General features: G+C 32.4%; 1 protein-coding gene across 1 annotated transcript in view; it reads right to left on the bottom strand.

Moving 5' to 3' along the window:
- LOC115442904 (nuclear hormone receptor FTZ-F1) overlaps positions 1-14,277 on the bottom strand; it is a 102,366-nt gene extending 88,089 nt beyond the window's left edge. The window contains exon 1 of the mRNA XM_030168105.2: positions 13,873-14,277. Coding sequence (XP_030023965.1) covers positions 13,873-14,053 — 181 coding nt within the window. The 5' untranslated portion in view covers positions 14,054-14,277. The remainder of the gene's footprint in view (positions 1-13,872) is intronic.
- Positions 14,278-18,278: the final 4,001 nt, after the last annotated feature.

The following is an 18,278-nucleotide window of genomic DNA, read 5'->3' as shown; positions in this document are numbered from 1 at the left end:
TCGATTATTTTGAAATAAAAGTGGCAACAACGGTTGCAACCTGGTTAAATGGTCTCGCTTTTTCATTTTTCAACTCTTTAAGAACTAAATTGTAAAATAATGAAATGGCTCAAGACAATCATTGTAATAAAATTATTTTTATTAACAAATTTAAGTGTCGCTTAAGACCTGCAACCTTACAACGAATTCTGCATTATTGTATTCGGGTACAGCTAAAATGATTATAACTATGTTTTACAATACCTCAAACAACTTTCCAACAATCGTCGATCCGCTCTTAGACTAGTAAAAGTGCGTATATAGATATATAATTATTCCAGTATTTTAATAAAAAATAATAAACGTGATAAAAGTGATGTTAACAAGTATTATATTGAAAATTACTAAAGATACAAAAGAAAGTCAAGAAATCGAAAAAACTATATGCAGTTTAAGTAATAATTTATACTCAAAAAGCATACAGTTTTTATTTATACATATAAAAAATGTGTATATTTTCCAATACAAAAATTATTGTCTCTACATAGCTACTACCGTTACGTGCCTCTACCGTTAATTTTACAAATCCACTTCTGTCGTACACTTCTTAAAGATATCTGAAAAATAAAACATTCAATTAAATATGTTGCTTTTCAGAACCTATGTTTTGGGATTTGATGCCTTAAATTTAATAATCTTTAATATACATATATAACGATCTTTGAAATGATCTATTTTGCCGCTTTAAATCTGATCTACATCTGGAAAAATTTATTGTTTTAAATATGTATTATGATAAACTATTTAATGTTTTACATATTTGTCAAAAGCGATTGTTGTTGACCTAAAAAATATACCTACCTACACACATCACGCCTGTATCCCCAAAGGGGTAGGTAGAGGTGTAAGCACAGCACCCACTTGTTTTATAATATGATAGGGTGCGAGCCAATTGACATAACATAAAAATTCTAGATACCGGTCGGATATTGAGCAGAAAAATCTAATATCACTTTACCCGATGCAGAATTCAGTGTCGTACCGCGTACGCAATACTACTTGGCCACCGAGCAGTCACAGGCAAATCAAACACCAAAAATCAAAAAAACTGAAGCCTGTCTCTGTGGCGTCTGGTGTTAAGACTCACATAATGCGAGCACTTCGCGCGCTTGTAGTTTTCTCATGTGCAGATCAGTTAGCTCTATTTTTGTTACATTCCTTCTGGTGAAGATGCACGATAACACAAGCATAGTTCAGGCGCGACTTTGCCACAAAATTGCTCAGAAGTATCAAGAGACTTTCACGAACGGCCTCTTTCGGCAAATGTGTACACAATATAACCCCTAAGATGCTAGATGAATACTGGACACACTTCCATCTATCTACTTCGCATTTCGTAGTTTATAATATGATATAAAAGGTAACGTGCTATGCACATAACATTTATAATTAATTTATTTATTACCTCATATAAATTGTAAAATTGTATATGTGGATTTGTTAAAACATAGTCTCTCAAGTGTGTCTAATAACCTACTTGGGAAACACAAAGAAATATAGAACACGTGTGCGCAAAATTGCGCAAACACTGACCGCCTCTCTGCGTGCATCACTTTGTTTCAACGCGTTTATCTTGTTGAATAATAAAAGGAGTGGGTAAGGAGGACGTCTGGAGGTAAGGTTGCCACCCTACACTCTGCTCTTGAGTCTTGAAATGTTGCAAAGTATAAGTTACAAATCCATATACTGACTAATAAATTAATATGAGAGAAGTTACGTCGTTAGTAACAATGAGTACAATAACAACCCATCTCTTAATCATAATCTAATCAACCCATCGCACCGTATTGCAAAATAAATTAATCTCATAACCATTTGGTACATTATAAAACGATCGGCCCGACTGGCGCAATACAATCTATATTTGTCTTCAAAAACCTAACGAAATGAGACAGCTTAGCTGTGGCGTTTCTTATGGGGAGTGTGATTTCCGGAGGTCTAAACCATACCATCTCTCTCTTAACTCATAATAATTTTCTTTAAGATCGGCAAAGCATTCACGACCTTTTTGGTTCTTATTAGTCATAGACGAATGTCCGCAGGTTGAAATCCCAAGGGCACACACCTCTGACTTTTCTAAAAAATCATGTGTGTATTCTTTGTTAATTTATCGTTCGCTTTAACGGTGAAGGAAAACATCGTGAGGAAACCTGCACATCTGAGAAGTTCACTATAGGAATTTCGAAGATGTGTAAAGTCAACGAAACCGCACTAGGCCAGCGTGGTGGACTAAGGCCTAATCCCTCTCAGTAGTAGAGTGTGTAAGCAGCAGCAACAGCGTCTCAGCAGTGGGCAAGTATATACAGGTTTGATATTATTATTTCTCTTTATTTTAAAGGTATTTTTTTACATTTTTACATATACATTAAAAAAAAACATGCATATAAAAATATAAAAAATGTATGACCCTCCGATGGCGAAGCGCAAGACCCAGGCCACCGGCGGTTAGGGATTCAAAGTGAGGAATCGCCTCACAATGCTTATTATTATTATTATTAATGTATAGTCAGGTGAACCCACTTGTTACTGGTCTGTTCCAATCTTTCTCTAAATGGACAAAAATATTCATCAGGCATAGGTAGCCCCCGAGTAATCAAGTTCGCACAAATTGTTGTAAGCGTGAACAACACTATTCATTATATAATTATTTCTATATGTAGCAAGGAAATATAGATCCTTGCTCTGACTTGTTCAGTAAATAATGTATCAATTCATGTTACATTATTTATTTTTAAAACAAAATAATTACGGTGGGCGTGGGCGAAAATAATTCGTTCTCAAAGTGGGCAGTAGATGAAATAAGTTGGAGAGCTTACGTGCTATCTTATAAAATAAAAAAAAAAATCATATAACAAAATTAAACGCATTTCTTTTTCAATTAAATTGATTGTGCAAGAGTAATACTATTAGAATATATATATTAATATGTAAAGTAAAAGCTTTATATCCCTTTTCACGAAAATTACGCGGAAGGAGGTATATCAATTTGGCACAGTTAAAGTTTATATAGAGGAGTGCAAAGTGCTGCTGTAGAAATACATTAAAATATTTTTTAGAAATTACACACCCTACCATCTGAGAGTATACATGCGTTTGACACGCATGTATAGTCTCATTTTATGGTTAATGACTTTGTTTAAACTGAGAAGAGATTAATATAATTAGTCTTTAATGTCTATAATCTTATTGAATGTTAAACATAATCATAATCCTATACACTTTTTTGAAAAGAAAACGTATGTCTTTTTATGGATATTTCTCGCAAGCAAAAATGTGAGATTCGGCGTGATTAAAGGTTATAGAGTAGCGCAGAAAAATAAAATTTATATACCTATCATATTTGATATAAAAATATTAAATTCGACGTGCCATTTCGGATACTAGAAGGCCACTAGCTATAATATATGACTCAATAATGGAATTATTATAACAATCATTGTAATTGAAGTGAAATATTATATTCGCTTTGACACAATAATTTTTGGCTAGGGGAAAAAAAACTAACTACAACTACTAATATAAAAGCAACTATAGAAATTCTAGCCAATAATTTATTGAGTATTTGAATTACCTTAATATAACTTACTGTACCTTAATTGACGATCGATATCAAAATGTAAACGTGTCTAAAACAAAAGTACCGTTTCTTAATTTTTCTACTCTGAGTTCTATTATGAATTATTAATATTTTTATAATACTTAGTTTCCAAGAAAAAAATTAAGAATCGAAAAATGCTTGATGACTTCGTACATACGGTTGAATGAAGTAGTTCCTTGGTCCACCTTACTATTTATTTAAAAAAAAAAAACTGAGAGTCATCATTTGTCAATGTCCAATGTCAATATTATAATAGATACGTCAAAACAGTCACTTTGAAAAAGAGAGAGCCGTATATATGACATCATTTGGTGCTTACATCGTTTTAGAATAAACCAAAATTCAAAGTAAAAATCATGAAAAAAAAATATATCTGAGTTTCGAAAAAATAAAAAATATGGGTCACATAATTTTATATCTAGTTTCAAAAAATTTAAACATTTGAGTATGTTGAAAAAATTAAATTTTGTCAATTGGCTATATGTCAGTGTTAATATATTGGATGTAACTCCTGTTATTGTTTATTTAATAAATAACTAATAATGAAAACACGTTATTGAAGCAGAGGCGGTATACTTAATTCATAATTGCTTTATACAAACCGCTTTGTCTAATAAGGCTTACTAATGAAATTAAAGACTTTTGATCACGTTCATAGCTGTATGAGTTAAGATCCCTTTGCCGTTTCTACGTGGAAAAATAACTGGTCGATTTTCGTCAACTAGGGGTAATAGTTTTAATTAATACCTCTGTTTGGGATACACGAGGCTCTGATTATAAATTAATGTCAAGGGCATGGGTTCCCAGTTAAAGTGTGAAGCCATACAAATTGTTGCGTGAACAATAGGCACTTGTACACGATGTAAAGGTTCTAAAATACACATATTTGCGTCGGATGTATGAAAATTTTAAATAACACCTCACCATGTTTGTAGGGTTTCTTCGTATATTCAATATTTTTAATTAGAAATCGTGGAATTCATTCACACTGCTGAATTACACCAAGACGGGGCTTTAGATAGCAAAAATCACAATGTGCATCCATTTCCTAGGGCGCCACGGGTCGATCCATGTTTACACAAAATCAGGTAGGAAAATTATTATTTTATACTGCTTCAGTATTGGAGAGGATTACTACTAATTTTATTATATAATTTTAAATGCAGACTAGATCACTATCAAAAGACAGAATTTGGTCGATAGAGAACACCAATATTTATTTATCGTAGAAGGTTCTCTCTACAAAAGACTGAAGGCATAATGATGTCACATTGAAATTCCTAATCAAAAGTGGTTTCGATATTAGGAATAATAAGAATATACAGGGTATTTTTTATATTACGTTATTAAATAAAGCCACATTATATACTTCTATACCTATGCTAACATTTTGTCAAAAAATCATCCATGAATACTAAGGTATTTTATACAAACATCCCGTTTTTAGTTCTTTGATTTTTGAGTCATTTTTTCAAACAGTTATTTCCGGAAAACGAATTTATATAGATTTAAACACGCACTTTTATGAATCTGAAGACTTTTTATATTTCACACGATAAAGAGTTTACAAATATTGCATATATTATTAAAATTTAAAGGTAAGCATTATATTGGTACATATCTTTTTTATCGAATTACAACAAACAAGGAAAGACAAATTCAAGAAATCTACTCTTCGTACAATCCTAAAAGCTTTTCCCCATCCCGACCGAACCCCGTCCATCGGCGCTCGCGGTGCTTCGTGCTTTCTGTATGTTTTGCGTCGCGACGATTCTATATATTTTGTATGAAGACATATATGTCTGCGTCCTGGTCGAGTCTTACGTCTTTTTTGTCTGTCCAGCGCATTAGACGTCATTTACTTACCTTCTTTGGGTGAAACCACATAATAAACGTAGGAAATGTATCATAAATTCATAATTAAAATTTTACTATTTTATATCTATAGGTATTTATTTACCTATAATCTAAAAAATAAGGGTTTTAAAAAATAAAGAGTCTAATGTAAATAAAATTATTAATTTCCTTTTTTTATGTGATTTTTATGCAATACTGTCTCTTTAAATTTGGATTAATACAAATTTATATTCGGATAAATTATGAAAACGTATATTATTTATGTATTTTATCGTAATGTATTTTTTACCAATAATATCCTAATAGATAGTCATTCCCAAATGCTGAAGATTGGTGCTTATAAATGGTTATAATTAATTCATATGACTTCATCCCAAACTATACACAGACTTTTTTTTATAATATTTCACTAATAACATATTGCCGTGACATTGATTGAAATATTAAGGCATGTAATATAAAAAAAATCATATGTGACAACAACAGAATTGACACCTCATTCTCTCCGATAATTATAAACGAAACAATTTATTCAATATTTAAATTAAATGACATTTTATTGCGCTATTTACATATGAATATAATCCTATTATTTGGACCCCAGTTGTTATTTATAAATATATAAAGATTTTTCTATTATATGTATAAAAAGATATGGGAAAAGGTTCCTTGGCAACTAATTCGCTACGCTACAAACCCTTCAATATACATGAATGATTTTATCAATTTTATACGCAATGGCCCGTTCTAGTTTGTTCTCTCTTCTGTGCTCTAATTTTTTTTTTATTTAACGGTTGGTCTTTGTAATTATTAAGATAGGACAAGATACTTTGCAATCCCCAATGCGGAATTTGTTATAATCTTTTCTTGGTAATATATAAAAAAATAAAAGATTAATCTGACATCAGACAATTTTTTTAATGTCTACGGGTTTATGTAAGTGCGATTTTCAAGCATTACCTATAAGGTAAATTATTTGAATAAAAATAAGTTCCATAACTATTTTTGGACAAGGGTTTCATCCGTATTAAAAGTTCGCAGTCGTAACTATATTTGAATTCAGCTAAATTTAGTTAAGTAATTCGTAATACACCTATATATTTCTATATATTATAAGACACACATGCATACTGTATAGTATACTAACGCTATTTTACGTTGTGTAAAAATTTCAAGGCAAATAATGAAGACCTTTCTAATTACGGTTTTGAATAAACGATTATAATTATTTATTTGCCTAGATAGTAGTTATTATGGCAATTTTTCTCTGTGGCTTCGTTGATCAAATTTATTACAAATTAAAAACACAATTAGAAAACTTCCATTCCCTGTAGCGAGTAGCACGAACCAGAGTGACAATATTACGAAAACGTTGGTGGTGTTTGGTGTATCAGCTGGTTTAATGTTTTATGGCGTATATGTAATATTATATGCGGTGTACACTGTACGTGTGGCGGCTGCGGCATGCGCACAATGTACTAACTACGCTTGTGCCTGTAGACAACACGGGCGATTACTACTCTGGCGCGTAACTGGGTCACTAGGTCACAGACGAGGTCCGCTGATAGCACGCTGTTGTTTCCCAAACAATTATATATTTTTATAGATAAACCAGTAACACGTTATATCGTACGTTGGGGGGTCGATAATTTATTTTATTTGTTCTTAAAGGGCCTTTGATATTAACAGGCCGCATACATAGTTTAGTATTTCGGAAAAATATGTACTTATAATAAAGTCCTTAGCTAATTTTAATAGACACCATTAACAATCAATAATGTTGGTAGGATATATTTTATATCCGCCCGAATAGCGACCACGGTACATAAGGTGTTAAAACCCTGGAGGGTTTATTATGTGTAGAAACTATGGATAGTGGCCTTCGTAAGTGTTTTGCGTTCCGGAATTATATGCCTACATATTAAAGCTTAGAACATTCAGGTAACTGTATCAATTGTTGAGGGATAATCATCTCCCGTCAATGGACATTCTATTGGACATCACTCGCTTTACCACCAGGTGCAGTGGGGTCACTTTTCTGTGCTCGTATAAAACAAAATCTTCTCCGCGTCAATTAGAAAATAATATTGGACATACCCGTATTTCATTGCTTTAATCTTAAGTCGTTGACAAGGTTATGATTTAGATAGAAGCAAAACGGATCGATTTTAATAAATACTTATTACATATTGAGACATACTAAAATATTGAAAGTTGTGTATTTTATATTCACAAGCGTTGTTATACACTATCTATATTCTCGAAGATTAGGTATATACAATATGTTTCTGTCTAAAGCGCGTTAATACCATAATACATGGATAGGTATTTTAAACTCATTCACAATTCAAGTTACAAAATTTTGTTCATAATAAATTTTAAAAATAAATGTTTGTTATCTAGTCTTCGCCTTTGCACAAAAACACTATATAATGTACGCAACGCTTCTCGTTGCAGAACATTTTCGAGATATTTTACGTAAAATGGTAAAGGCAAAAGAAAGCATTCTTGGTAAGACGGTTTATAAGTTTTACGGTCATTAAGGGAATAGGGAGATATAATACAAGTCATTTGACTTGATCCTACGTAGACCCAAATAAGATACATCCCTGGATCAATTTTATTTTGTATATATAATGACAGCTGAAGAATTATTTTTATCTCCCCAGTCCTGTGTGTGTCTGTGTCTTTAGTGTCTATCGTTGCTGAAACTCCTGATCTATCTTATATTTTTGTTCCTTTTGAGAGCTTCCGTTGCGTACGCTTCGTAAACGATTAAAAGTTCCACTGTTACATGTATGACAGAATTGTTCCTCTAAAAAAGTTCTAAAAATCTAAAACAAAGTCCTCCGCTGCATTTGTCTGGTGGGAGGTAGTTTAAGACCTAAGAAATGACATAGGCTATTTTTTATCCCCGGTAAATATACATATAGCGGGACTTTTATCCCAGAATGTTAAATATTTTAGCGCGAGGTACAGCTGTTTATCAATGCAGGTGGAAAAAGTAAGGATATTGTTTGTTTATAGGATTTCAGCGCTCAAAAGAAACCCTTACAGAATCACTTTGGTATCCGCATATCTGACTGCTAAGGCCTTTTTTCTCATGGACGCGTAGAGGGACCAAGTTATATCAAATAATCCGGTCTGCGGTCTCTTTCAAATGTGAAAAATCAAACTATTTATTTTTTGGCTAGGTCCTTTTGTATTTGGATAGCATTTACACAGAAGTTGTGAAGCAGACTCTTAGAATTTTCTATCTAAATTTTATTAAGTGTAGAAATTATAGAACTAACGATGAACTTCGCACGATCCCTAATTAAATTCGAAAAATATGCATTTATATAGTTTTTCCTTTTTCCTTTACGTTTCTCTAAATTTGACCATGAGTGTAATTTCATATTCTATAACAGGCATTTACCTGAAATAATTTCGCAAGAAATTCGATTTGCACTTAACTGGTCTCTTATTTAATTGTAATCTTGAATGTAGAGCAAGGTTGCTGCGTTCGATTAACATTAAAATAGAACAAATAACTTGAGGCACGCACACTTTATTGTATACAACACTTTAGTTAACTTCTTTAAATATATAATGGATCTATTAAACATACTAAAATTTTATTTGGTTATCGACCATGCAGGTTTAATGCATATTAAATACCCCCTATTATGGTATACGCTTACCTCCTTTATTTTAAATCAATATAATCTAAAACATTGACCATAAGAGTTAATGAATAACGGGAATAGTAACTCTATATGCAGAAAAGGGTAAGTTTGGTATAACAGTAAATTATATCCTTAGTTCTAGTTATTTTAAGATTTACAATATTATTGTATCAAATTTACGTCAACCGATAAGTGACGCAGATTAATATGTAATTTCGATTATTCGCGTTGGATATGTACAAAAAGTTTTAATATTTTTTTTTCATTTCTCCAGCAAGGCATTATAGTATTACAGCGTGTTTGAATATTTTTAAATGCTATAAAATATTACGCGTGTATAGGTAAATTATATAAAAAGAAAACCTACGCAAATCTGTAAAAATCAATAAGTTATAAGCCTTCTATTTTGGGAGGAAGGGGTAGGTGTTAATAGAAGAGTTGTTAATACAGGCAGTGACGTTATCGGGAATTACGGTGCTACAGTGCGAGCATAAGAAAGAGATGGCTACTACTAGAGAGTACTACGTGACCACTTTTGCACACTGCAATATCTATTTGAGATATAAATTTCTGCCTGATTGCGTACCTAATTTGACGCTGTTTCACAAAGAGGTTTTCAGGAAGTCACTGGGCATTACATATTTTTACTTTAATTTTTTTGACAAAGAAGTCGGGTAAAAATACAATAAAATAAAAATATTATACATTTTTTAATTAATGAATTAATTAAGATCTTAGCTAATTCTACAACCTCTATGATGTACCAGATAGTGAAGATGACGTGTTGACCGTAAAACATTGAGAATATCGTAGTAAAGTTGTAGCGTAACGTGCACAAGTAGACATTCATGTATCCTTCTTTAAAATATTGAATCATTCATATTTGACACATGTTTATAGTTTCATATCTATTATTTTAAATAAATAAATGGCTGGGCATATTTACTATTCCACTCTGAATATGATTTTATTGGCAGGCGATACAGTGCACAGTTCAGTTAAAATGCTAATAATCGTATATGATTAAGGGGTTATGATTTACAAGCACAGACATCGTGTTCAGGACGTAGTCCCCACCTGTTTTTATAAAGATATTCAAAGATATTATGCGCAAGAATCTTTTTTCTTTGCATTATTTATAAGTGAAATCTCATAAAAACAAATGTATTGTATGAATTTGTTTTTTACGAGAAAAGTAAATTGTTTGTTATTTTCGTATATTGCGGAAGGTTGTTTGTATAATTCGTCAAAGTTCCTATTATTATTTAGGGTTACAATTTTCACTCCAAAAATATAGTTATTATACACTGTATTTCGTAATGAGTGGATAATGGACTAAGACCGAATATAATTGTTATTTGTATATTTAAAAAAAAATCGCCCTTTCATTCACGCTTTATACACCGTCGCTCCACATTAAGCGTTAACTTTAGTTTTTTCTTGGGATGTTTTCTGAAAAAATAAAGATCCGACACACACGTTAAACTATGTAGGTAATTTTTAGATCAATAATGATTAGAAATTACTAAGCTATGGCGCTTAATAGATCAATTTAAATATTTTCTTCAAATTGCTAGAAGCCACTTTTATACTAAATATTAGGTTTTAATTTTAACATTTGGAATTTTAGTTTTCCTCCTTGGATTAGTAGTTCCTTCTTAGAAAAAGGTAGTACTCAAAAAAAGTTGTAGGTTACACAATTCTTTATACTCAATGATATTTTATTTATTTGAAAAAGAAATGAACAATTTAAAAATTAGTGATACTACTTATACTTTTTGTAATACGATTTGTTATTAGCGACTTTATTAAATCCGGCAAAAATAGTCAGATTTATAAATTTACCAATTAAGTATGTACTTATAATTTTAAATATGTTATTCTCCTAAACAAATTGACCCTCCACCCCCTTTCTCCCGACCATAACTACTATTCACTCATTACGGGACACCTGTAGATATATAGATACATACTCTGCATTCCTAATTATGTTTTTCATAATTTTCATAGTTAGCACTTACAAACATTTCTAATATGTGATAAACGTAATTAGTGTCTTGTATCTTAAATTATTCATCATTTAAAAGAAAATGAAAAGACATTAATTTACTTACCTATTTTGTTTAATGCGATAGTTCGTGAAAATGTTTGGATGTTTAGGTGTTTATTGATAAGTATCGCGGACGTGGGTGAAATTTGCCAAACTGATAAACTGGATTTGGATTGTGTTTTATTCCGGTAAATTGAGCTGGTAGAAAATTATTAAAATTGTTATTACTAATTTTGTTGTTGTTTTTAAACAAAAGGCACAGGAGTCATTTTCCACGCAATGGAACGTTACAGCAATTGAGTTGAGCTAGCATATTATAAGTTGTTTTTATAACATTTGTCCTGGAAGATCTATGGGATTTTATTCCGGGAAAGAACTTGTCACACGGACGAAGTTCCGAGCACCATATAGTAAATAAATAAAAAGTTTCTAAGTATTGGGAAAGCCAGCCATCAACTATCAGTTTCAAATCGTGGTTAGAAATCATCCCGGTTCCCGAATTCACAATTCAGTGAGCTAAATATCTGAATGGATTCGGATATTTGACACACATATATAGGCTCCTTTTTATCATAAAAAAGACACATACAGAAAAAGTTCAGAAAGACTGCAATTTCAACGGGTATAACGGCGCGGATGTGAGCAAGAGATGGTCAAATACACACTACATGTCCTCTGTTGGTCGTAGCAATCCGCAGTAGACATGTAAGCATTTCTGGCTCATTTTCCAAACAATTTGAATGTTGTGTTCAGCGTTGTTTTTTTTTTTGTAATACGATTTGCTATTATGTAACAATATAACTTACATGTAGTAAAACATTGCTATTTGACAACTGCCATATTTATGTGTATTACTACTTCATACTACGCATCATGTTAATGAAGTATCATAATTATTATACATAATTTTAATTCAGTTATGCCCGGTATAGAGTTCGCTTTTGTATCGATCGGCTGAGACCTTTGGCTGCAAGCCGAAGTGTAACTTTTATGTGAAGCTATCCCACATATACAATTCCCAGAAGAATTAAGAAATCAGGAACAACCCTATCCCTTCCGCCGCCAGAGATGACGTAGGAGGCGCCGACGTGACGACTGGCTGGCGTCTGACGCCATGTGAATTGAGGGCGAGTTGCCTCTGCCTGCCGTAAGATGCTATTGGTAGGAACTATCGAGGGTTGTAGTAAGGCGGAATAGTGCTTTTGTAAATTATTAACTACCTATTTTTCTAGGATCAAATGGAGACTATATTAAATTTTAAGTAAGACATCGGTGGAAACTGCATTAAATTACATGCAGTAGTTTTTGCGTGATACGTGATCAAACATAGACACAGACAGACGGAAACAAAAATTCAAAATACTGTTGTTTTAGCTTTTGTTGCTAAAATAAAAAGCCCCTATAGTCTTTCTTCAATATCTTAATGAAGAGATATCGACTTGTTAAAATCTTATTATATGTAATGAACTACATATCATGTATACGATATCACAACATACTTAATAAATAATTATATTAACATAATATACGTATCAAATAGGTAAATGAAAACAAAACTAGCGTAAGGGGTTTCCCACACAGGAATGACGGGTTGATATTTGATGGGTAGGGCTGTGTATTATAATAAGAGAGGTAATAATACAATAGAGCCTTGGAAGAAGCTTTGAAGACTGCTTAATGATTTTTTCTTGTAGTTTGAACATAAATAGCTATTTGTTGAAGGAATCAAGTGTTTATTAAATGTTTATAGGTCAGTTAAAACTGAGTCATCTGTTTGTAATGTTTATAAATATTGTAGGTATTGATTACCGAGGTTTTAAAAACTGCTCATAGAGCACCAAATAAAATTTTATCAAATGGTGTGCAGCAACATACGATGTTACAGGTGAACCACTATTATTACATATGGTGTAATAGGCACCACTATGTACTCGAAATTACCGCAGCAAACAGCTAAGCAAACGTGCCCTACTGACACCGAATGAAATGAAAATGCGACGCTGCGCCACCCGCTGAATACAAAACGACCGACATCACTGTCTGACAATACTTATGTACATTCATTCACCGCAATGTGGAAGCTAATTATACGAACTATTCTCGAAACATGTTCCGTGAGCCACTATTATTCAGCAACACTTAAACGCTGTTTCACACAGCCAACTCTATCGCAGGATAGCGCGAAAAAAACCAATGCGACGTTGCCGCACCGTGCAGCTGAGCGTACGAGCAGGTAGCCTCCACAATGTACACATCATGTATTAATGTGTATGTGTGTTGTTATACAACACTTGTCTGTCAATTAGGTAGTTATAAATTGTATATATTTTTTTCTTTACTCCTCATGTCCCCAACAAGTCTAAGTGGATTCCAATAGATATAAACAGAACGAATATTTTATCATTTAACAATAACTAATCGAATTCCATCTACATTTTATTATATTTATGTCAACTAATTGGTAATACACCATTGAGGAAAAATTCTTATTACAAAATTTGACAATATTAAACTTCCTATAAGTCGGATTTTGATGTTCTAATTTAAAAACAGCAAGAATAACTACATCCATCTTTATAAGGGACAACATAAATTACACCTACGTATTATAGGTACTTATGTAGAGCTAAATAAATATGTTCAGCGTGCATAATACTTACCGCCAGTGGGGTCCACATAAGCAATTTTCAATTCCATATCTATATTTTCTGTCGGTTTTGGCTCCGTAGAACTCAAGTCGTATTCCAAAGGAACCCCAGTTTCAAGTTCACTCTTCGCCTGGCTCGTGGAGGCCGCCAGACTTTGTGCTACACTCATTTTTGGAGCGTCTTCGTGCATCATACACGAATATTGAGACGAGGCGCCCGTATTATGCCGCCTACAGATTATGTAATATATCACCGTTGCCGCTTCGGGTAATATACTATTTCAAAAATCACCCATTAAATGCGATTATGCGTTTAAACAACAAAATGTAGGTCTCTAGGCCACTTCACTTACACTTTGATATTCCGACCGACATAACTCGGGTTCAATGAAGCTACCGTACTCATGACTGACATTGAAATAAGTCGGTAAAGGGCAGTGGGAAATTAACCTAATTCAAATTTAATCCATGGTTAAAAAAAATTGCCTGATTACTATTTGTAAGCCATGTAATTATTAATAACATTTTTTTTTATTATGAGTAACTATGGGTTATCATACATAATTAATAAATAATATAATAGAAATCACACTTTTATGTTTATTTCTAAGGATGATTGCTAGCTTAAAAAATCATATTCGCAATGCAAAATAACAACGTTTGCTTATGAATACGCTGTGTTGTGTAATAAATGACCGTTTCAATTGCACAATCCTTTCACAAGGGCTCCAAATGTAGGTCAATCTTTATGAGTATGATTACATGTAAAAGTATATTCTATAAAACTCTATAGATTTAAAATAAATTATTAAATAATTAAATTAATAATAATTATCTGGTTTATGCATATCTAATACCGATACAAAATATATTCAATCCCATGGCCCAAAATAACTATTAATGTCAAACTTCCGGTTGATAGCAACGCAACCTATGATAACTTTGTGGCTTTAATTGTGTACTTATTTTTAAATACTTCATATGTCGTTAGATGGCGCTATTAAAAAATACATCTATTAACGAAATAGGCAAAAAAATAACGATCTAATCAAAACCATTTGTATTAAATTTGTTAAAATAATATATTAAATGACTAAATGTATTAATGTATATCGTTGAATTTAATAAAAAAGATCGCTTTATAAATAACCCTGGTATCCCAATGACTTTCCACGACATCTAGTTGGTGAACGTAAAAAATGCCTTTTTACGAAATTTTCTTGCAAGAATTGTAGGTGGCTCTAGTTATCGTAAACCATTAGGTACAAATACTAGGTCATGGTGGACACATTCGTCCCTCGTCATCTTCCACTATATTCAGGTAGGGTCAATGATTGCTGTTTCCATATATATTAAAATTCTCTTTGGATTGCCCCCTTCAGTGCACAGCTGTCAACACGATCGGCGCATCTGCATTTTGCAATATTTTGTAACTTAGGTGCTATTTATCTTGCGATGGATATCTTGTTCACAATTATTTGAATAATAAAATTATTATACTTACCTATAACATTACCATTATGAATCTGGTACAAATCTTTATACTTACCTCCTTATTTCAAGGCTATGAATTAAAAGCAGAGATAGACATGCCTGTAAAACAGTAAGTACCACTAGGTGGAACTAACTGACACAATGTGGATAAATTTACTTACTTTATTTGTGTCCTTTTATTCATTTCTTTGCAAGTAGGTAGTAATGCCCATTAAAACGAATGGCATATAACAAAACAGAGTTATTTTATCTTAAAAAAGATTTATACTCTTAAAATAACTACTAAATATAATAAATTCTTACTTACTTGCTTGCCAGATACAGGCATGCGACTTAGTATAAAATATATACATGACAGAGAGTGCCACATGCGGGAACTGAGAAGCTGATACAAGCATGTATATCTCCGCCTTAATGCGAGGCGCCGGGCGGCTGATCCTTGTTATTTATAACGGCTTTTTCCCGATTCTTCATGCCCCTTGTAAGTGTATATCGCCTGTGCTAACAACATAGATAATTTTATAACTAGCGGTGGAAGGGAGACGGTAAGCCTTGGTTGCCAAGCACTAGACAATGACAATTTCAACTCATTTTAAGGCCAAAGAACACTGTATGGAAAAAACTATCTGCTATTTATTACTAGCATGATTTTCGCGCCAGGATTGTCCGAAAATCATTAAAGCAAAGGAAAGCAAGACTGTTAAAGAAACTTATAAGGTGCGTTCGGGTAAGTCGTATAACGAAAAAATACCACGAATCTATGGTTATTTTTTAGTTTAAGCTATGTAGGCGGCTACGCTGTCTATTTTTGCTCCACCCTATATACCACAGTTGATGCTACGACCAAGAACGGGTGCGCTATGTGCATTGAAACAAAATAGGTGGACTTCGCTCTTCTTATCATTTTTGAGACTTCTGTTTGATTTTGTGGACTTTTTCATACTAGCATTAGAAGCTTTATTAGAACGCAGTCCGAACTTATCCCGCAAAGGTCCGATCTTTTCTAAGGGTTTTAAATTTCTATACAGATATTATCATCTATTTTTAAGCTTACACAGAGAGAATTGGAAGATGATTAAATTATTACATAAAGTAGCATTAATAATAACCAGCTTCCAAGCAACACACCGAAAAATCGTCCGAAATTAGCCGAACGCACTCTATAATATCTCATTAATCTTGAAATCTTTGATAGAAAAATATTGGTATTTAAAAGGAAATTTAACAACAAAAAAATAATTTTTCATGTAAGATATGTAACTACGTAAAGCTCCTCAACGAATTTAATTTCGTTTCCGTTGGGTATAAAAAGTTTATATACCTAAAGGGCTGTCGCTTGTAATTTCTTCCGATTAAGTATAATTTCTGTTTTTTAGAACTGCTTAATGGTAGTTTTATATAATTGGAGAGTCACGCTGATGAAATGTTCTAACAACCTGAATGAGCCAATGTGAATGCAGTTGCACCGCCTACAGAAAAATCGACGTAAAATGTATGACCTTCATATATCTGCCTACACCCATACACTTTGATGAACTACACTAGGGATACTTACGTGCATATTATTGATTTTAAATTGCATAGACATAAGGTCAGGTGGGGCAAGTGCGCCGACGGGGTAAGTGCACCTGCCCTAAAAAAATCGAAAACTATTGATGTTATACAATTACCGCAATCTTATATCTATGCTACTAACTGAAATACAGTTCCACTAAAAACCATCAATGGCTCTGTTCATTTTAATACGATTTATTCGCCATTTTATTTTAAGTGTCATTTAGACCTGTAAACAGAGATAACCCCGTGAAAGATAACATCAAATATTTTAAGATATTTAACATATTTCTGTAAACCAGCAAGGTGAGTACATAGTTTAAACCTTTTATTTTAACTTCCTGCCTGAATTTTATTTATATTTACTAAAATAAATAATTTTTTAGCAATGCGAAAAAATGTACCTCAAAATTGTCGAGTAGGGCAAGTGCGCCACAGTTACTAGTCGTATGGCGCACTTGCCCCTGAACCATATATTACCAACCTTTTTTGAAAATATGTTTTACTAATATGAATTATTATTATTAAAATTTTATATTGTAATTTGTTTTGAGCCGACTTAAATAAAAGGGCGTATTAGTTAATTCGTTTTTACAAAAGTAAAAATGAAATACCTTGGTCTAGAGCAACTTGACGTGACGAGGTTGCAACTATTCGATCAGGCACGTTATCTGGGTATAATGCAGCTAAAACATATTAAATGTCATAAGGCCAAATTCTAAGTAATTGAGTTATAAGGCATTCAAAATTGTTAATTCCTACATTTTTGTATGTTTATTTTTAGTTTTTAGAAATAAAATGGATTTTGTATTAGGGCTACCATTTTTTTATTCCAACATATCCGCACACAAAACTATAATATGAATACCTAAATATAGCAAAAAAAAAATCTAAAATGTTTTGAAGCCCTGATTTACAAACATATGGCGCACTTACCCCGAATTTGATTTGACAGCCATAGTTTGTTATAATATTGAGTGATTAAAAAATATCCAAGAGCAATGCGAGTAAAACTTATTTCTCTTTGGACTAAAATGAGTGTTTTCTTTATAATGTTCCATATTGGCGTTTTTTTTACACAGGCGCACTTACCCCATTTCCAGAGGCAAGTGCGCCTACTACCATTTTTTACTTTGAGCAAAATATTATTAATTTATGGTCCGATTTCCTTGAATGGCTATAGGTTGTAATCACAAAATACCAAATATTCTTAAATTAATAAAATTATATTCTTAAGTCAGCACAAAAAGAAATTATTTTACATTGAATCCAGCTATGAAAATTTTATGGCGCACTTCCCCCGACTGACCTTAGTAACTCTAGAATATTAGGGTATTACAATAATAGGTACCTATGATATGCTTGCAATCC

Source organism: Manduca sexta, chromosome 27 (assembly GCF_014839805.1).
Source record: "Manduca sexta isolate Smith_Timp_Sample1 chromosome 27, JHU_Msex_v1.0, whole genome shotgun sequence".
Lineage (NCBI taxonomy): Eukaryota > Metazoa > Arthropoda > Insecta > Lepidoptera > Sphingidae > Manduca > Manduca sexta.
This window is presented reverse-complemented; position numbering and strand designations above follow the sequence as displayed.